This window comes from Anopheles aquasalis, chromosome 2 (assembly GCF_943734665.1).
Source record: "Anopheles aquasalis chromosome 2, idAnoAquaMG_Q_19, whole genome shotgun sequence".
Classification (NCBI taxonomy): Eukaryota; Metazoa; Arthropoda; class Insecta; order Diptera; family Culicidae; genus Anopheles; species Anopheles aquasalis.
The window spans coordinates 54505880-54528146 of NC_064877.1; the positions used below are offsets into that span (position 1 = coordinate 54505880).

The 22267-nt window shown below is 42.1% G+C and overlaps 1 protein-coding gene across 3 annotated transcripts in view; it reads left to right on the forward strand.

Annotated features, from left to right (window-relative positions):
- The window catches only part of LOC126570606 (locomotion-related protein Hikaru genki-like), a 56028-nt gene that overhangs the window by 26964 nt on the left and 6797 nt on the right, over window positions 1-22267 (forward strand). For 2 of the 3 annotated variants that reach the window (XM_050228512.1, XM_050228515.1), the window contains exons 2-4: window positions 10362-10926; window positions 17826-18602; window positions 20449-20646. In XM_050228512.1, the coding sequence (XP_050084469.1) occupies window positions 10680-10926; window positions 17826-18602; window positions 20449-20646 (1222 nt within the window). In that variant the 5' untranslated portion in view covers window positions 10362-10679. The remainder of the gene's footprint in view (window positions 1-10361; window positions 10927-17825; window positions 18603-20448; window positions 20647-22267) is intronic. The other variant, XM_050228514.1, reaches the window with a different exon arrangement.

Here is a 22267-nt window from a genome sequence, read left to right on the forward strand (position 1 = left end):
ACATATTAATGCCCGAGTTTGGTATGGCCTGAGTGTGAGTGTTCAGGGCACGTTGCCTACAATGGAAACACATTGCCACATAGAATCAGCAACCACACCAGCGACACTAATGCCGCCATCACCAGAAGCAGCCTCAGGACATTATCACCAGAAGCACATTTGAATGAAGCGCATGTGGTGAGAAGATTTATTTGTTTGTCATACGGAACACAATATCTGTCAGGATCTGTAACGAATCGGTTTTTCCGATGTTGGAATTGGGATGCAAGGGAAGGTTACTCTCTTGTTGGGAAAACAACATGTGGATAATCCGAAAAACGTTTGTGAAGAGGAAGGAGTGGTTAGAGTAGAGATGTGTTTTTCGGATGTTGTACCCTCGCTTGACACTGATTTAGCAATTAGAGTCCACAAGTATCCTGTTTATCTCATATTATCACATTCCACTTGGTGTTGTAACACTCAGCTCACGATTCAGATTACATCATTTCACTTACACTGAAGACTAGTGAGTGACTAATGGAATGACATCGTTGGTTGCTTTCTACTTAATCTGCAAGCTGGATAAAGTTGTCGATACGAGAAGAATGGGTGTTGATTAAGTTTTTCAAAGGGAAATGATACAGGTAATACATTTCCGAAATGCTAAGATTACGAGATTTTCCTCTAGCCACCTAAGAACCGCTAAGAAGGATGCACTAGTGCGTTATCGTCGCAAATTATGATGCTGACGTTTGTTGGTTTTGAATGATCTGATTTTGTCTTTTGAATTCGGTTTGATGATGCTTCACATTCAGGTCATCAAGTAGTTTTATTTATTTTTTAGAATTAGAATTCTTTAGAATACATAGTTTACAATGAAAGTATGTTGTTTCACGCTTCAATGAAGTATCCTGTCACTCATGATTCAAACTTACGTTATGTTTTGCATGTTTTATAGCATCTTAACGAGGTGTTGTTAATTTCAACTAGCGCAGAGCATCAGTTAAGCAGAGAATGTGTTATTATTTCAGACATAAAGAATCATTCTATGTTCTATGGCCGTTGTTGTCCTACCTGTTGCCCGGAATATAGTTGAGAATTTTTATTTCTCTTTTTGTCTTTAAATTAATATGAACGATTGAATAACCACACATATTCGAACAAGCATTGTGCGGAACTGGAACTGGAGAAAATAGATGCAGCTGTCGTTAGTCCGGCAATTAACGTATTGGCTGCTGTAAGTTTTGTTTCCCAAATAAATATTTTTTTTCGCTCCTCTTATAATTTACTCCTCGATTCTTATGGCACATCAGGGGACAGCCAGCTAACGAGTTGAACAATTAACGTGCTTTTTTGGGATATGCAGAAATGAGCGTCGAAATTTCGTAAACAAAAGGCTGCAGCATTAAAAATGGATTTCATGTTTTTTGGCCACAATCAGATCGATTTTCGTACGGTTCGTGACCCCTTGTCATTCTCTTCAGCTCAATACAAGCAGAATGAAAAGGTGAAAAATTGGAGGAAAACAAATTGTTTCGCTGTCGTGGAAGTTTGCAGCGAGAGGCTGATTGGGTCCTTATCGGATTTCTCTAGCTCCTGTTCACCATCACCAGGTATTAAATGAACTTCTCTACCCGCAAAAGCAGCCATCGTTTGAATGAGCACAGAATAAAATTGAGGGAGCAAAATACTCCCCACCAGAATTGAGGAGCATCGGCACGAGGAAACGCAATCGGACTGTGGAGTTGCACGTACATGGTCGATAATTTAATTATAATGCAAAGTTCGACTCACCACCAACAACAAAAGCAGCAGGAGTATACAAACCGTTCAGGAATTACTGCCATATCTCCAGTATATGGTGTTGCAGGATTGGCCGTCGTTAATGTGTTGATGTGCTCCCTTTCATAGACAAACTCCATATGGACCACAGCACGTTCTGTACAATTCATAATTATTTACCCAACGGGCAGATGGTCATGTTGCTCTCACTAGGACAGGTTGGTTCCAGGAATTCGGAATCGCGTTGTGGTGACCATAATGCGACGGTCTGTACGTGCGTTGAATTTTATGTTAAGTCATTAATGAAACATGTAGCAGTGGGAATCGACAGCCAAAAAGCAGTTGGTCCGTACGTCTGTCATAAACATCGCACATCGTTGATGGCTCTCGTTTCAGCTGGGGTTGTCGTTGATATTGGGATGTGCTACGTGATGAGAAACGGAGAAACTGTTGTTTATGCTGGCCACTGCAGCTGTTAGTATTCACTAAGGTCTTATACTTTTCATATCAATTCAACAGCTGAATAAGCCTCTAAACATTATTTAGATTTAGTCATTCTCTTCCATCTTCCACCCGAGTGTTCCAAATTGATTTCGATTGCAAAGAGAGAGTACGCGAGCTACGCATTCGCATTCATTCTGGTGCTGAGATCATAATCTATGTCTTCAGAGAGCTAACGAACGATGTTTGGTACTTCAGCTGTATGACCAAACGCTGTCTTCCGGACCAGATCACTTTGAACACACGTAGACATCGATTATGATGCCTGCAAGGGATAGAGAAAGGATCGGATGCCGGAACATGGCGTGACGAGGGCACTGAAGAGCATAAAGATAAAATTATGCAAATTCGATGCGGTTGTAAGAGCAGCAGCACCGTTGGCACCACTGTCGACACAAATGAAATTGAATTCAATCGAGGTACGGTTTAGTGATAATAGACACTGCACCCTCTCAAACATTACGTTTTATGTTTCTTCTTCCGACCGTTGTGCTATGGAGCTTCGCTGGAAGGGTCTTTGTTGAGCGAATGTCCTACGCCATGAGTTCTCTGCGTCTCGGTTGTGCCCTAATGTGTGTATGTGCATGTGTGGTGAGGAAAATTATGTGAGAAAATATGAGATCTTCGGCAAGGAATATGGCATCCCCGGAAGGCGAATGAATACAGACAAAAAAAGAGGCGATTGATGTGGCAGGACCGATGTATGCACAGATGTTAGCTGGTCGGTCGGCTGGATAGGTTTAGAACATCTATCCGTCGTGGATACACTGAAGATGCTACAGAACGACAGCTGCTGACCGTCTCAAAACGATGACCATTACGATAAGGATAAACAAGATTGCAAACCACAAAGAGTCGGTCCTCGAGTCCGATCCGGAAAATGGGATGTCATTACAGTAAAACAGTTGTGGCCAATGAAACATAAACCCATCGCTGCCTCATCAGGAAACACGGGCCAGTATAGCAAAGGATGAGAATTTTGAGACCACATTGAAAGTCCTTCAAGTGGCTTTTTAAGACGGAATGCGAGGAAATGGGAAAATGATTCAAATTAAAATACCCAAAGATATATTTGGCTTGGATTCTCTCGAAATACTCGAGTCTAGGCCACTTAGGAACGATCCTTTTGGTGATGCTTCTGGCTCAAATTTCGAGAAAGAAGCGGTTTACGTCGATTGGATCACAGGTGAGGGGACGAATTGATTTCCACCTATTCTTTACGATGTTGCTTTCGACGTGACTGTAGCATACTCGAAGTTGTTGAAAGAAAAAATAATAAAATCTGGAGTAAGGACATGGGCGAACAGTTTCAATTGAAATAAAACCATCTTCCTCCATTCGTCATCTACAATATTGGTAACGAATTGTGACAATTGTTCTTGTGTCTAAATGTTGTTATCTTAGTGGACCTTTGGTTTGTTGGGTCACGATGGACTGGGCCATGAATTAGGAGACTTTAACAATAATAAGTCATACAAAAAAAGGAAAATCATTTGTTTATGAACGGAAGCTAAACCGTTTTAGAGAGCGTCCTAGACATGAAATGGAACGGCACAGTATCTTCTTCTTTGCTCATGCACAATCGGTGCTAAAATCTACGTTCGAGCACCAACCATAATGAAGACAATTTCTCTTAAACGGACAACTGCTGCTTACTTCTCCACCACTGGAAAATGGAATGGAACGAAAATGGTGAGCCAGTTGCATTGTCAAGACCAAGATACGCCAGAAGACCGCCAGAGGCTCAAGTATTCTAGACGGATGTTGGAGCAAATAAAAAAGAAAAGGATTCCCCCTTTCCTAGCCAATGGAGCAAGAGAACATAGCGTAACCGCGTTAGCAGCGTGTTAGGTAGATGGCACACTTTACCGCAGCTGCGATAGCGTTACTTTGTTGTGGTGCTCAAGTAGGATCCATATTGTGTGCCTCAAGCATCCTCGTGGGACTTACAGACGAGCTTTTGAGCAAAAACCTCATAACCTATTCTTTCACATAGGGACAACCATGGAAGGGCTCATGGGCTAAATCGTTGAGCCAGATCTACCACTGAATGGATGGAAGCGATGCCAGGACAACGATGACACATCACCAATGGTACGACTCGTCACAACCGAATCGTTGGCTCTTGATTCCAGTAGTTTTGCATGCATGGAGCCGAGGGCCTAGTGCTTCCAGTTTGCCAGTTCCACGTCGAGCAAAAAGTTGACAGTCGTTAAAAGCAAAAATGGTGGAAATTGGACTCGAGAGTCGTTTGATGGAGCAACTCCTTTGAGGCCATTGCAGCCGAAGCTTCTGTTCATTGGGCAGGCTCCTAGACCGCTTGTTGTCACCAGCATCATCAATCATCATGTTTCGCACTTTGCGGTTCTGCACACAAGCGGCGCTTTGATGGGCTTTTGCTAGTCCAAAAAGGACGTCATAGTGACGTTGGCATTGGCCAATTTCTTGTTCCAAACCGATTTCCATTGATTTCTCTGCCAAAATCCTCTTTCATTAGTCGAGTTCTATTGATGATCAACCAGTGTTGGTCGAGCAATGTGAGAAGCTCTCGAGGGACGTAGCTCGGTTCAGAAATCATCCAGAAATGGTTGACCAAATGACCAAATACGCGTTGGTCTTTGGTTATGAAGCGTTCCCTTCATCTAGAGCATTCCACATAAAAGGACGAAACTCTGTGGTGAAATTTGAAACATTTCGTTCCAACCCTCGCCGGCTTTGCTAGTAGCGATTCGATGATGTTTGTTTTCCATTTCTGTGAAGCGCGAAGATTGATCACACTTTTCTGACAGTTTGCGCGATAGTTGCGCGACTCTCGGCATCGGCCAGTGACGAAGTAGATGACAACGAAGTGAAGAGAGAACGGTATACAACCGCTCGACATGACCACGAGGAGTCCATTTATAATCGACACTCCTTTTGATCACCAGAGCAGTGAGTTTATCGATGTGCTATCGAAGGTAGTGATGTTGATGTTTTTGGAGCTGTCAACTTCAGTCCTTTTCCGTGTATTTCGTTGTTTCTTTCATTCTCAGCTAAATGGAATATTTATTTAAGGTTTTCAACTAGACAAAAATATCAAGGACGACCGTTGGCTGCGGTATACTGATGGCCACAGGACCAGAATGACAAATGAATTGGAGAGAAAAGGAAAAAGAAATCAAAGTTTCGAACTTCCGCTTACGGAAATGGGGAACGATAACAAATTGCTTAGGATATAGGAGACATAGACACGCCGGACCATTAAAGATTGTGTTTTGCGTTGGTGAGGGGTGTGAAAAATCATTTGTAAACTTTTATTGCGTTTGTCGTTGGCATTGGTGTGACAGACTGTCTCCCGAGGGAGTCATAAATAAAATTATCTGCCGTTCCGGGCTACGCCCTGTGGCCCTTTGATCTGATGAATAAATAATGATGTTCCCATTTCTCTTGAGCATCGGGAGATGATGGTTTCTCTTTGCTGCATTTTTAAGCAGCGGAAGAAATTCCCACGATTCCAGAGGGAGTTTGAAGGTTCCGTATGACGAGTAACTTGTCACTACTTTTGACTTGTTGTTTCGCGATTCTCTTTCTTTCGACACGAGTTAAATTTGAAGGCACTGTAAGGCTAATTCTACATACGTCAAAAAATTATTTATGATTTGGAAATTTCCACATCGCATGGGAAAGTCCATACATGAACAATATTGGTGTTTGTAAAATGGTTGTCGGTGCAAACATTTCGCTAATACAATCAGTCTTACAGTGGCTTTAAAGTAAAACTTTACTTCTTAAATAGTAGTTTCATACTAAACTGCATTTGTTTGATCATAATACCAGCAAAGGCCATCGAGAGATTCCTCTTCAGTCAAATTGCGTTAGGTGCGTAACAACGTTGCCGAATAGGATAGGAACAGAAATTGATGGCATGCAACTGTTAGTTTTTATAGTCAAAATAGTTTTTTTTTTATAGAAATAACCACAAGGAAAATGAATCTTTTTGATCAGTTCTTTCAGACTTCAGTTCAGAAAATTTCAGTCTTGACATTGGCAAGTGAAGACATTACTAGTGCCATTTAAGTTTAATATCTTCATGTCAAATCTGTTCTTATATCTAAGGCAATAACGTTTGTTGTTTTCGTGCTCTTTATTATTTGTTATTTGTTAATTGTTATTTTAACTTCGCGTTTCTCTTTAGGAAAACCGCGTAGGAAACAATTGCATGAAATATTCGCCACTAGCCAGGCGGGAGCAACTAGCGGAGTACTCTTCTACAGCCATTTGTATGAACGGAAGGCCCGCGTCGGAACGGGTTGTGCTATTCGTGCATTGAATATTTCATTTGAAAATCCTGTTACGGTATTTCTTGAATTGTCTTCACTTCCTTTCGCTGGGGGTAGCAACGTGTCATAAAAAGGGTTGGTGAAATTGGAAATTTGCATCATGGGACTTCATTGTGGAGGAGCAACTTATGTGGGACGCAGAGTTCTCAAGAACATGACGCAAGAAGGAGAATGCTGATCATAGTAGAGGCCGCTAGTAGTGCAGAATGGAATACGAAGGAAACTTTTGTTCTAGTTTCACTCTGCATTTCTATTTCCTTCCTTTATTCTGTTCATGAGAACAACATTGTAGGATCTTTTGTTTCATTTTACAGCTCGAGTATTGTGCATCTCACACCACCCCGGTTGCGCTTTGTTAGTTTCACGCTAGCAGAAATTTATCGTTTTTTTCGCATTAGAAAGGCATAAAGTCCGGTCAGCAATTCAAATACGACGCTGTGCTGGGTGCTTTTTGCGCGCTCTAAGTTTGTTTGTAGTTACCAGTTTTTATGAAAAGGGGTGGTTGGTTCCACGGAATCAGTTCAAAAAACTTCTTCACTTCATCGTATCCCATCTCTCAAAAGGGTAAAGAAGTGAAAAGAAGGTAAAAAGTAATTCAAAATATGCGCAATTTATGACTTGCAACCTTCTACAGGAACAGTTGCTATTACCACGACCTGTTACTAGCAGCTGCTGTTGCCAATTTCTTGGGTGACACATGCAGGGCTGCGAACGAAAGTCTTAGGTGAAATTTAACTACAACACCTTTCTCGTTTCCATGAAGGGCTTCCTGTTTTTTTATGCTGGCAACTTTATGTTTCAGCACAAACTTTGATTTTTGGTCCTTGCCGCTGCATGCGAATTTTAAACCGTTGAAGATCCAACGTGACATCGGCGAAGGCAAATCTATGCAGAGAAGGTGTTGCAGATATATCACGTAGCGTACGAATATCATTCGAAGCGATATTGTTTTTTAGTCTGCAGCTGGTCATTCCCGTCAGAGGACGTCTCACAAGGATGATGATGGCGTTTGTGGATCGTAGGGATAATCTTTCCTCTTACTTTGCAGTCACTGCCTCTGAAGATATCTCTGCCCTTTTTTCTTTCTTTATCTTGCTTTTGGGGTGCTTGTTAATTTATGCTGACTGTGAGCAACTGTTTAAGTGGTTCTATGCCAATTGCTCAAACCGGTCAGAAGCCGATTTAAATTGTTTATTGATGTTTGATGGTTGGTGCAATACACTTTGGCAAATATAACATTCTATACGCAGCATAACCGGAATGTGCATGGAGGAAATTCTGAAAATATTTTGAAGAATCTTTTTGTGCGGGCGAATGGTATCAAGAGACGTGTCGAATCGACAGAGAAAGCGCTAGAAGGCTGATGGTTTCTACTTAAGTTTAGGTAAAGCGGAGGGAGCAGTAAAGCAGCAGTGAAATATTCGTTTGACGTGGTTTGGCATTTCATCTCATCTAATGTTTGGTTGTATCGTGAACACTAAAGCTTCTGGAGAAACGACAAATTGACCCCGGCCGTTGATCTACGGCCCCTGGGAAGCAAAACAATTGTAAAGCTCACAGGGGCTAAGAGTGAGGGAAGCGGGGCCGTATTTGGTGAATAAAGATACGGGCTCGCCCCGACTGAACGAGTAACCCCGGCCGCTGAGCACAGTTAGGATAAAAGTACACTGAAATGAAATGAGATTCCATACATGTCCTATTCCTACAGAAAGATGATTTGGAAAAGATGTTCTTAGCGTTCTTTCATACCACAAGGCACAGCGAACGAAAGTACGTCGAACTCATCCCATCTCAGGAGCGCAAATAAAGTATAATGTCGTGTGCTGTGTAGGGAATTTGAATAGGAAGAAGATCATGAGTAGGATATATTAATGGGTATAGAAGAATCTTTAACGTTGGTTCAACAGGTTCGTTGCGGTAGTAAAAGATTTTCATCATCCAGAGTCATCCAACTGTACGGTAGAGCAAGTGCAGTAGTGGTCACCAGCAGCGCAGGATGAAAGGGATGTAATTTTCTCTAAAGCCAGACACGGTTACAAAAGATGAAGAAGACGATGGGTTGACGCTTGAAAATCCACGTTGTATTCCTAAAGCAGACTTGAAGCCATCGCGATTTGTTTTCATAAAGCCCATGAACTAACTCGTTATATTCATGTCGCACCGCAGCGACGTGAGGCCTGATACAGATGCAGATAGTGAATTGAATAGATCTTTCATTTCTTCACGTACTAAACCTCAGTCGTTTTCGCCAGTGAATGGTGTGAAGATTATATTCAAACATTCCTCACTTTACCTAACAGCAGATTCTCAAAGAATTAAGGAAATGAGGAAAGGGTGATACTAGTGAGAAAAAGACTACCAATCAGGCGATCTTTTCTTTTAGTAAACTTACATAATGTTGCTATTAGTAGACCAGATGAAGAAGCATTAAAGAGAAAGTGATCCAACAAACATCTCTTCCAAAACCCACTTTTTATATCAAGAACAGTCAAAGGGAGTTGTTAAGCGGGCGCCAGACGAAGCGTAAACTCTAGCGTAAACTCAGAATGTAATGCTTCGTGTGGCAGGCATAATCGCGTAAAAGTTTATACCGAAACATCAACTGCAATTACATTCGGGCACCTGCAATTACATGTTGCAATTACATTCAATTGCATTTGTTAAAAACATAAATCGACGAGATAAGTTGCTTTCTGAACCTCTTTTTATATATTTGAACATTCAATTCTTCATAACGCTACGCTTCATTTTGGTGTTGAGTTTACGCTTCATATATCGCCGGCTTTAAATGTATTTTAGAACATATTTTCCTATCCAGTCTCTGCAGAGAAAATATGGTTGCCAGACTCCCTAGTGAAGTGTGAAGCTGTGTAGACTCGTGATAACGTTGCTGCTCTCATGCCATGTCCACCGCTTTGTGGTCTGTCTTCAGCAACGTTTTTATTTGCATTTGCACGCTCTCTTGTTCTTCTTTTAAATGTTTTTACATCCTTTATTGTTCCAAGCCGAATGCATAAGTTAGAATCGATCGAATGCATAGCTACTGGTTGATTGTGCAGTCGGTGTAGAGGGTAGTTCATACTGCACCTCTATACGATTCTCGTTTGAATCAGAAATGAAATACAAAAAACTCACACCATGCCTGAGGACTGTGCGATTGCTGGAGTGTACGCCATCGATAGATGGAACGATTGAACAAACAAAGAGTTGGCAAAATTGGTGAACCGTTCTCGCGTGAGTCGTATAAGGGTTTTATCCATATGGGAGCCGAGAAGCAAGCTTTGGAAATTTGAGTTATTCTATCATCCGGAGCCACTGGAAAAAGTCGATAGAATAGTTCGGTTGAGTCGCAAAAACAGACAGAGAATGGGTGGTCCACAGTGCTTCCCCTTTAATTTTTCGACCGCCTCCAAAAACCAAACTAATCTCCTTCACTTTGCTCTATTTCTGTTTCTTCCACATCAGATATGACGGTGCCACTACCACAGCAACCGGAAGCAGGAAGCAGAAGGTGTCAAACGAAACCATAAGTGATGTTCTGTGTATGTGACCGAGTGTGCCCTGAAGCTGTTCTCGACATCATCCCCCCCGGGGGCCGTTGACGTTGGTTTTCGGTTCCGGTGTGCAGGAATTTTGTTGAAAGGTGTTTCACCCCCGTCAGAGTGTAGGAAATGTAGCAGAGGAAGACACTTGTTTCGGGAAATCGAATCGAAATCCTGCCACATCTAATGTTGGTCGTGACGTGTGTCTTTCTTTCTTTCTTTCGTTTTGTGCAACTAGCGTGTGACCTATGGTGGAAAAGGTGAAGGAAGAATGTGCCAGTGGATAGGTGTGCAAGTGAAAAATGATAAAGTGAACCAGGTAGCAAGATAACAAGAGTGAGTTAGACCGTGGCAGAGGCCGAGCACAGAATTCGATTGTCGATTGTCGATTGGAATCGGAATTCAATTATTCTGCGCAAACCGTCAGCCAACTCTGGTGAGAGTGTGCGCGTGTGTTGGTGTGTCATTCCGTGCCGAGTGTCCACGACACGGCAAAGTGTGACTACTGATGATCAGTCGGAACCACGGTGATAGCAGATAACATTCGACAGAATCGATGTCAACAGCCGTCAGATCGGTGGTGCACCGGACCATGGCACGGTTGCAGTGCAATCCCGGTAGCTCCCGTCGATCAATAACCATACGGCCCAGTCGAAGGATGAAAATATGTAAAATGGAAAGCGGAAAATGTTTGCTTTTCCTGACGCTGCTAACGAGTGTTTGCTTTGAGGGCGTTCGCACCGATGAGCCGGAAGCTGGTGCTACATCATCGGATCCACATCCGACACCAACGAACGAACCCGGTAAGTAAAAAAACAAACACATTCATTGAACGGCTTCTTGTTTCAGAGGGTTCACTGATTTATTCCATTTGAGTTTACCCTATCTCTGCACCGTAAAGTGCTCACCTTGCACCAGAAACGGACGAGGGAAACGTCATTATGTTTTACCATGTATTTGTGATTATTGTGAAAAAATAAGGCCTGAAAATGGTTCAGTAGATAAAAAAAGTAAAATCCCGTTTGAAACATTTTAATGTTCGTTGGAGATTTTGTATTTCGTCATTTTTAATAACACCACGTGAATAAATGTATCCAAAGGTAAACCCAATTAAATCTTCAGCCTTTTGTGAATGCGAAACCCGATAGTGAAACCATAACAACAAATATAAACTCAACTCAGATGGTTAAAAAACATGAGACGCAAAATGACTTTACAAAATTCCTCTACAAGGTTCACCTTCATCCCACGACTCGATGGGGCGTTACCACCCACCCGCTTTGCATATTTTACCGCATCATTTTTGAACGTGCAGCGTATTCTGCCGGTCGTTAGATCGAATTGCCGCTCGCTGCCCCTGCGCACAAGTGCCGCAAGCATCAAAATGTGGTGAATTATTGGAAAACTTCTTCACTTAGCGAACAACTTCGCGCTCACTTTCCACCAAATGCTCTCTCGTGCACACACAATTTGCTGTTCGTGTCAGTTGAAACGGCTTAAATTGCCGGCATTATTCGCCATTTTCTTGTTTGCCACTCCGTACCTCACCTTTGATGTTGGACTTTTGCGTTGCGCTGTCTGGCTGTCGATGCCTCTGAGGCATGAATAAGAAAAGATGAAAAGGCAACTCATCGGTGGATGGTGGTGGTCGGTCGAAGTGAAGGAGTAAATCACATTTTACGTAGAATTTTACAGAGATTTAAAGAGCTTCTATTTTCGGTCACTCGTTTCGTCGATTTTCTAGACTCAGACAACGAGCCGAGATGCACGAGCGATTTCTGCCAGAGAAAAGAGGGAGTGAAGTCAATGGGGAAAATATTAATGAAGACAAATACTCCCAGCATGGTCATCAGTGGGGTCAGTACTAATCTAATCACCGAACCGTTGCTCTTAGACCTTTTGCTCATGATTCCCCGTCATTTTACTACGGTTTGGACTTGTGCATAACCTAGGAGGGGTGGATTTATGTACATTCGGGCCGCTTGTCGTGCTATGATGGTGATGATTATAATTGCCCATATTGACGGACTGATACAAGAACGAAGGATAGGGTTCATGCCTGGATAGCAGTAGCAAGTGAGAATTACCGAAACACCATTTCCCTCCACTGATTTCCGATTGGTTTGTTATCCTTTTAACAGTTCGGTTTATTTCTTCGTTTATTTAACTTTTCACTCTATACGAAACGAATACTTGTTCGAGGACTGTTATATTCAGTATAAATCGTAATGCTGCACTTCACCTTGCTGTTTATAACACAGTCTTGCTATCTTTTTTCATCCCATCATCGGCGGTACAAGGTATCGGCCGATACGGAGGTACAAGATTTTTGAATCTCACACAATTGTTGAGAAGTAATTTTTGGAAAGCGAGTCGTGGGTGATAAAATCCTTCACATAATCCTACCGAGAACCTTTGGAAGGTTACGGATCCTTGGCAAATTATGCACCATCAAAGAAGATTGGAAATTGGATCAGGATTACAGTAAGTCCACTATGAGATTTCGAATGGTGTCGAATTGGATTTACCGTTTCACACCATCAACCGTCATCGGTAAGAAAATAAGGAAATAGAAAAGCGTGGAATATAATTGGAAACAATAGATAAATAAAACTAGCTTATCCTTTTAAATCGTTACTCAATTGTAGATAGATTTTTCCACTCAATTTTCTCTTATTTCGGGCCACGTTTGGGTTTGATGAAAAGTAATTCTTAAAAGATTCAATTTCTGCTTCTGTCACTTTGTCAAGATTTAGAAAAATGTATATAATGTCCTTTGGCTTTGCGTCCATTCGTTAAAAATCCAGACAAAGATCATACCTCCTCTTTTCCCATTTCACGGTTATCGTCCCGGTTATGGAACCTGTTCCATCCCTCCAAGCAACATGCTACAATGTGTCTGCAAGGATTCCAGCCGAAAACAGCCGTCGATGTTACCGTTGATTGAGGTCCACGTTAACATCCAAGCCTTACTGTTGCAACATCCCTTGCTGCTTAACCAGTTTCGTAAGATTCAATTCAATCAATTTCCTCCAAAAACCTCGCTTCCAACTTCCGCGAAACCTGAACGTGGTTCACCCTCGGTGCAAGTGGATAAATTTGTTTTCCGAACCCGTCGGTTGGACCATCGTCCATGTCTATACAACGACCCATGTGCAGGTTGTGACGGTAACGGACGGAGGCCACTGGATGGAGTGGAAGGCGTAAAGCAAATCAATTTGCTACTTGCCGGTTCATTTGATTTTGCGTTCGACATCTCGTCGATGGTTAACCTTTTCGCGAGGCTCCGTTCGACTTTGAGAAATTAAATCCTGACCAGCATCCACTCTTCATTCCCTCGTATGATCCACAACTCAAGTTCGGTTTTCACTTGGAACATGTGTCGAGCATGGAAGGAAGTGGTCCTTTGAAAGGGTGTGAGCGATATTCTCATCATCTCGCACACCCTCTTCTCGATCGTTAGCTTCGCACACTCCATGGAAATGGTAAATTTGGTTAATCAATCAGCGGCTCATTAACTTTGATTACCCATTTCGATCGAAGTTCGTTCACTGCACCGCTCAAGTAAAGAGGATGAGGGGTGTTCAGAAGGACACCGAGAGTTCATAAATCGAGTAATGCATCAAAGGGAAATCGAAAACGTGTTTACGGTTTCGACCTCTGCAAAAGGAATGGTCCCGGCTAATTAGGATGGAATGTTGCAAATCAATGTTGGAATTGAATTTCGAAGCAACTTCAAAGCGGCCATTACCACATCGAAGGAAGTGCCAGTGCCAGAACATGAAGCAAATACGCGCATAGCTTCTCATTGAATGGCTGAGAGGAAGATCGCGTAGTGTGTGCTTCGTCGAAGAGACCTCAGCATTACTCTCCGTAAAATTGCAATGCACTGCAAACGCATTTTCTCGTCGAGCCCAGAAGGATCTGCAGGTCCAGAGTGTTCACGAGTCTCTGTAGACTCGTAGATGAACTAATATAAAAGGGGAGATGTCTGAAATATAAATTATGCAAATGACGTCCTTAATCCAGAGAAAGGGAACGGCAATGAAAAATGACAACAATAATGTTCATCGTTAGAGCGTTGACTTGGTTTTGTTTTATTTTATTTGGACTCTACGTTATTTGACCAGCAACCCCAATGACCCAGGACACTTGTTTTATATCTCCTTGGAACAACTCTCACTTCTGGAAGACAACGCATCTGTTACGCATTTTTACCGCGTGCCGAATGCCTGGTGACTCCAAAGACTCCTTGGAATGTTCTCCTATTTGCACTGTCAACGAGTATTTTAACATTCGTTTTCAATTCTCTCGTTCCAAACGAACTCCCAAGGTTCTGTTGTTTCGGTTGGATTCAAGATTCATTCAAATGAAAGTCGAGAGCGAGCAACGAGGATCCGCCGTGCCGTGAATCAACAAATTTTCGTAAAAACATCGCGAAATCGAAATTCAACTCGGTCAAACAAATAACAAATATGCTGATTCCCAAAAAATCAGAATGATTCTAGGATTTGAAGGAAGGTTCTCTTTTGGTGATGGTGCTACAATTAGAAGGAATAGTCTGTTTTGCTTTAATTACTGTTTTGCGCAACAGATCATGCCTGTTCACATACCCTCACAAACCGAGAAAACCATACACAACCGTACACGTAACGATGGGCGAAACGATTTTCTTCTCCGAGCAATTAAATTTTCCGAAACGACTAATGAGCTTACACGAGCTTGGAGCAGAGTATCCTGGACCAGTACAAGCTTTGCATTGTACTCAGTACAAACTTCATTGGGAAGAGCCATAGCATCAGAAGGAAAAGACAAAAGACCCATTCCAAGCACCAAACACAACCGAGTGCATGCCGAACGAGGAAATATAAAATAGATGCTCTTCCCGTTTTGGTTTCGGTTTGTTGGCTGGTGTCCTGGTTGTTGTTGGACAATTAGTTGCAATTGTTGTGAATCTGGTTGCATGGTCTGAGTCCACAACATCGGTTTTACGTGCGGAGAACAGTAGCATCGATCGATGGAATCCAGCATTCCTTTTAATGAGCATCCAACCGATTGTTCCTCCGTGATGTAAGGCCATCGCATAACATTTTTAGGGTATTCCAGTTTTTCCTTTTTGTCTCCAAATAGGAAAAAAACGCTAGACATTCTGCCAACAAATTTTGTTTCCCAGGGGCTCAGTTACTTACAGAAATTGCAGCTTAATCTAGGGCAAAAAAGATTCAGGTAACTGCTGGTTTTTGATTGAATATCGACATCTTCTGTGCCTGTAGCTTCTTGAATAAATTTATGAATTCAATTCTAATTTGCCGATTTGTCTATTTGTGCTGTTGCCTAGTCCTGGAAATCTTCAGCGCCAAACTTTACTTGTATCTGCGCTACACTTGTGTAAAGCAAAGTCCACGAAGGCTGAGTAGCATCAACAATTTTGAAATGCAGCTCACCAGTTGCACGGATCAGATTAAGTTATGTTTAAAATGCTGTATTATGCATTTTGTTGCACTTTGCATGTTGCTGCAGCAAAAATGAGAAGTGCTATTACGTATATCTTTGATAATAAATCATTACCGTAGCTTATCGTATAGCTTTATACAAAAGGGTCTTAGCAGAGACATGGAAATATAAATTTAATTTATGCTGGTGCTCATCATAAGGTTTTTTTAAAAATATTTATTCATAGCACCTCCGTACAAATTGGGCCCTGTACAGCGGCCCATAAATCACTCGAGAAAATGTCATTTTTCAATCCAATTAGCATTCATTTATCTGGCACATCGATAGTCCAACGAGAACGTTAATATCACGGACAATGAATGACGACGAATTAAATTTATTGATGAAGGATAATTTTTCAATTCATTTACATGTAAATTGGATCGTAGCTTGTTTACTGCATACCTTTGTGACAGACAGATTACTTGATTTTAAACCATTTATATTCAACTTTGTCCCCTCCTAGATAATGCATTTTTATTTACGGAATAGTCCCCGACCAGGATTAATCAGGGACGGATACCTTCTGCTTCCCTTCCGAAAACTTATCAATCACGGCTATTGCACGTGCTGGTGGTAAGACCAACAAACTGGTCATGGGCAACTTCTGGCTGTGAAATGCCTCCCAACTCGCCAGGATCCGCCTTAGGGCATCCATTTCAGTAGAATCGAGTACCGCGAAAACCGCGACATCGATTCCTAACCCGGGAGGACGCTCTCCTTTGTTATGAAAGTGAAATATGAGCATTGGGCATCATCAGATGCAACCAGTAGGAAGCTGATGGAATGACAGTTTAGCCCTTGCTGAAGAAGTAGCGCAGAGATGGGGTTTAAACAATGTGCTGAATTGTTGCAACATTTGGCTGTAATTTATGGATGGTACAGATTTTTTGTAACTTTGTGTAAATTTTTGTAATAAAAACGATGAAGTTGGAATCAGCAATGTGCTCCGTATGCCAATCAAAACAAACTAATATAATTGTTGATAATGATATACATTTTGGTCAAGTTAATCCTCAATATTTATTTGGTGTTAAATTTCGGAAGAACCTCTCTAAATTTTCTAAAATTGTCTAGTTCAGTTTAGCTGAATATTTTAGTTCTTGCCAAATTCAACCGATTATAATTTTCATTCAAAATTCAAATTGTTCATTAAGTAAGTAGAACTTACCATGAAAGGTGAATAATAAAAAATTAACAGAAGTCTCGCTCACTGTTCAAAAAATGAATTCTATTTCTGACAAACCATCCTGCTGCTATAATCTCAATATCTCCATAACTTCACATTAATTGTATGCCACGACTGATACCATGTTGCATTTTCGCTCATCACACTCGGTGAGGACACGGTCTTCCGAACACCTGCAACCATCATCCAGCAACTGGCAACTAATCGGATGCGACAGACTCGTTACGGTGTCCGGGAAACATTGAATTTGCCCGCATCGAGTCTATAAGCTACCGTGAATCCAGAGGAGCGATCCAAAAGTTCTCTTTAGCAGCATATGCTCCTGTTGGCTTCGTAGAACCCGGTTTGCCTACAAGGTATTGGTCATCTGGCTCCATCTACTCTACTCACAGACGAATCACTCATTGCTCATCACTCAATAGTCGCGCGAGTAATAAAGTGAAAGAATCCATATCAGAGCGGACTTTGAGCGATTCGATGGCCTCGCCGTTATTGGGAAAGCGTTAATGAGCACCGCTGCGATGAGTATCACCGTAATTCGATGTAATTTTCACAGTTTTCCACTTTCAGTACGTAATGACCGAGCAGCAACATTCATTTGCCAGCCATGACTGGCATGATTGAAATAGGGCAGTCATACCACCGCGGTACTGTGGTGTCGTGGTCAGTGTTGTACCGCAGTGCATTTTTTCCCGGCAATAAATCCTCATTAATGAAACCCCGTAGCATCGGGCAAAATGGTAAAATTAATTGAAAACTGGATTCCCAATATGGGTACGTGCAGATGCTTCTCCCAATGCGGTATTTGTTTCATGTTTTGGGTTATTTAAAAAAAATATAATTCGAGTTTCATTTTGAAAATTGTATTACGATTCATTTTGTTTATACTCCTCCTCAATGTTTTAATTGCAAATCGATCAACGAAGTGTTTGGTCATCGTATGTTGCTGCAACAGAATGATTTCTCTTTTAATCATGCAAACTTCTCTCTCTCTCTCTCTTTCTGCATCCCTTTCTACAGAGTTGACAACGGGATGTCCACCACCAGAGTTGAAGATTTCGCGGCCACGCAAACACTACGCTACAACCGAGGCACCGTTCGTGACGTTCGAGACAACGCAGCTTTATCTTCCACAGGACTTCACGACAGCTGACTTTGAGCTGGTCGATGGTGGTCGCTCTGGTCAACATGCTCTGTCAGGTGATTCGGTTGGTGCCGGGAAGGATGCTTCATCGGCTGCACTCCATGGCTCGCACTCCGACACCTCCTTCTGGTGGGAGCTGGGGGTGCAGAACGCGGAACTTCGCGAATCTCTTGCAGCAGCTTCATTCCCGTCGGCTTCAATGCGCAGTAGACGCGCTACAGCTCACTCTTCGTCGCATCGACATCGCCGCCGACGTCGCTCCTCGTCTGGGGCAACCGGAACGGAACACAACGATCTAGGCCAGCTGCTTAATCTCGAGGAGCTCACACCTGCCATCGTAATCAACAACGTCTTCAACGAGAACGATAGCGATCACAGTGTGTTTGACAATCTGTTCCTCAACAGCGCTCCCGGTGTCGATGAAGTTGAAGGAGATACGGGAGATGCTGGTGCTTCGAATAGTGATGGCCGGTATGTGGATAAGAATGAGATCGAAGGAGAAGAGATCATCGTTGAAATGGGAGACAACGGAAGCATCGTACGGCGGCGTGTCAAGCGCAAATCGGGCAAGACAACGGGCGCGCTGAGTCGCGCTAAGGCTGGCAGTGGTGGAGATGGTGGCAGCAAAAGCATCGCTCGTCATCACAAACAAGGTAAGCACTCCATAAGGAAGCTATGTGTTTCTTGACACATCATACTTGGCATGCAGACAGGGTAGTTCGATAGTATCAAGTGTCGTTTAGATTGGTTCTCGTGCTCGCTGTCATCATTCGTTGATGGCGCGAATGATAACAGATGCAAGGAGAACGAATTGTAAATTCGGAGTCGTTCAATCCGTGTTGATATGCAGTGTAAATTGTAAATCTGAAGGTCTCCTATGGCTCCATCGCAAATCGACTGTTAAGGGTTGTATCCTCTGGAGTTAACCGCGTTCCAGATGTTGATGGATCGTCTACAAATTTGGAATCGAATTGGGTTAGCTGGATGAGCTTTCAACGGTTGAACGATTCCTGTGCAGGATATATGAACGATAATGTGATTCGATTTGAATCGATCGATCAATCTGTGTGTCGGGTAGCAAGTTTTTGGGAATGTTACCATTGAATGGTCGAGGAAATTTTATTGAATCAGCAAACAGTAAATTGGTTCCGTGAAATACCCATTTCGTCGTTTAAGGAAAAAGGAAATTTATCATTAGTATGTAAAATATTGAACCAGATCCAGCGTATTGTAATGAACCAGATAAAAAAAATTAATTTAATTTGTGTTCTACAACGCGTTTAGACAGATTATAATATGTCAAGCAAACTGAAAGAAGAATTTGTGACTTTCAAATGTCTATTACTTTTCAAACAATTAGATATAAAGGACCTACGTATCGTCCAGCATGAATAAGTGTTTGGGTTTTCTCAATTTTGTACATCCATATTTCAATTTCATTTTATTGCCAATGAAAAAATGCTCTGCTCTCATAAAACTGAAAAAAAAAAACATTTGTTCTGTTCGCCCATTCAGTAAGGTGTTTAACAGAGTTCAATAGAAAACGCACATAACATCAATATAAAACTATATTACGCTTCATTATTTCTCAAAGTGTTGGAAAGTTACATATACCATAGCTTAGAGTATTGATTAGAAAAACATATGCGGATAGTTTACCTATAGAGAAGAAATGTTTTTTAGGATGAATAACCTGTTTACGCTGGCTGTCCCTTTCACTTACACGTTACGCTCAATCACACAATTATTATGCTGTAAGTATAATAATTTTGTGGTGAGTTATTTTATGGATTTTTAAGACGTTGATAAATTAAACTGCACATCGTTTCATTATCTTCGAATTTTAATTCTGAAAATAGTGAAAGAAATATTGGAATGAAATGTTTAGCAGTTTGCCTTACCTAGAATCCTTCAGTAGAAGTGAAATATGAACAAATTCTTTCGGAATGGATAAACTTAAACAGGGAATTGAGTACAAATTTGTCTGAAAAGCTGTCTAGTGGATCAATAGCGGGTTTAAAAAAGTGATTTCACGCCGACTACCGTACCATAGCCCATGGTTTTTTAATGATTGATGGCCTTTTCGGCAAAAACAGTATTGAACTAAATAAGCCAGAATATATGCTCTCGAACAATCAATACATCAGAAAAAAACGACATCCTACCAGTAGCTTGCTCCTGGCACAAGAATCTGTTTGATCGTCGATCCAATCAAAACGGATGTATGCAAAGTGAGGTAGCGCCACTGGCGCATATGGCAAACGTCACCAAAGTAAATACCAACCGCTAGTGACGCATTGGAACAAGGTATTAGCGTCCGTCACATGTTAGAGCACCGGGTAGAAGTAGAAAAAAATGGTCTGTTCAAAAATATTAGCTGATAGCTCTGCCAACAAAAAAGTCAACTCATCAACCAACCGACCACCCAACAACCAACCAACCAACCAACCGATTCGTCCATTCCTCAACTCCTCACAAACTCCACCTGCCGTTCTTCAGATCACACGTACGCAGATGGCCCGGAAGCGGTTGAGCTTGCCGGTGGTGATGGCGGCGGCGGCGGCGACGACCATCAGCACCAGCTGCCGGGCAGGGTTCGTGTGAAGCGTAAATCGGGAAAGGCAACCGGGGCCCTCAGCCGTCCCAAGGGTGGCAGTGATAGTGGCAGTAAAAGTATTAGTCGCAATGCCAACAAAGGTGAGCCCCTCACTACCTACATCACTACCGGAACACACACCAGCACACCAGACCCGTAGCTGGTAGTAGCGGTACTTGCTGTTGCGGACACTGCAACAGATTTGTCCGTTTTTGTATTTGCACCGCTTGATCCGACAGCCGTTCGGGGCAACAAAACGAGGATGCAGCTTAGCACACGCACGCCCAAACATACACACATATACTACATACATATAAAGAATGAATGCATGTTGCGACTATGATAACAAAAAGAGTTCCCAATCAAAAAGACTAGCTGCTCCATTATGTAAAGAGCAACTGAAAAGGCGATGATAAGGGAAGCATCAAAGCTCTTCCTGATTGCTAGCTATTGTTGTGGAAAGGAAAGTAAAATGCTGACAACACTTCCTGTAGCTGAAGTGTAACGATCATGAACAGCAGCAAGGACTGAAGCACAGAATGGATCGCTCCAGGTCCACAACATTTCTCGAACTCAATTTTCATTCTATTACTTTACCATATTAATGGCTCAAAGGAACTAAGGAATATTTAAATATTGGCTTAGAGTTTTACTTATCTGCTTGCACTATACAAGTAATATCACAATATCAGATCTAAATTTTCATGTTTGAATGTGTGGAAAGAATCCTGGTCTTTGAAAAAAGTTGTACAAGTTCATGGCAGTTTGTACAACCTCTTCCTACTTGTAGCTTAGATTGTAATTTGTATGACTATAGGAAAAAGTATTTGTTTGAACGTACATCAAAGTACAAGTAACTCATGCGTTTTATATAGTCCATAACTTCAATTAACCTGACCTTTTGATTTTTACCAATTGCTATTTCGTGTGAACAACTTGATATCGTTCAACACACGACCGTGCTCGATTTCCTTCAAATCCACTCGCTGACCAAATTAACAAACGACTAGGCAAGTGAAAGAACGGAGATAACCTAATCGGCTTATCACGCAAATATGCACCACATATGCACCCATCACCACGTACACATGGATTCACAAGAAATATACGTACACTCTCACAGGCCCTGTGTAACGCTCCTTGCTTGGTTTGAACAGAGTCCCGCTGCGCCGAAGCACGTCCCAAAATTTGTCGCTTGCCGCTTGGGTATCCCGCATCGCTTCATCGCGCCATACGCTTGCACCCAGGGTTTCCGCATCACGTTTCGCGAACCAAAGAATCAGAAAACTGTTCCCTTTTTTTCGCATTGACAAAATTGCTAACGAAAAACCAACAGCGTGAACGTAGCGCTCTGCAACATGTCAGCTCGTGCGTGCTCTACGAATGAACTTTACAATTGGTGATAAACGCATGGCAATATAAAGTGGAACCTTTCGTCGCATCGCTACTTTTGACCGAGGTGCTGGCAGGCTGCCTCCCTGGATATGTTAGATTTATGTTGCTGTTCCCCACTTCGGTCATATGCAAATTTCTCACGCCATCCAGCTTTGTTGCTAGTATGTGTGACGCATTATTAATAGAGGTTGTGCTAGTAGTGTTAGTAGTAGTGTTGGTAGTATTAATAGTAGTACTTTTCATGTGGTTCTCGATCACTGTCAGGGACCTGAAAGTCTGAAGCAACGTTGTCGTTTCGTTGCCGTGAAGGGGAGGTGAGCATGAGGT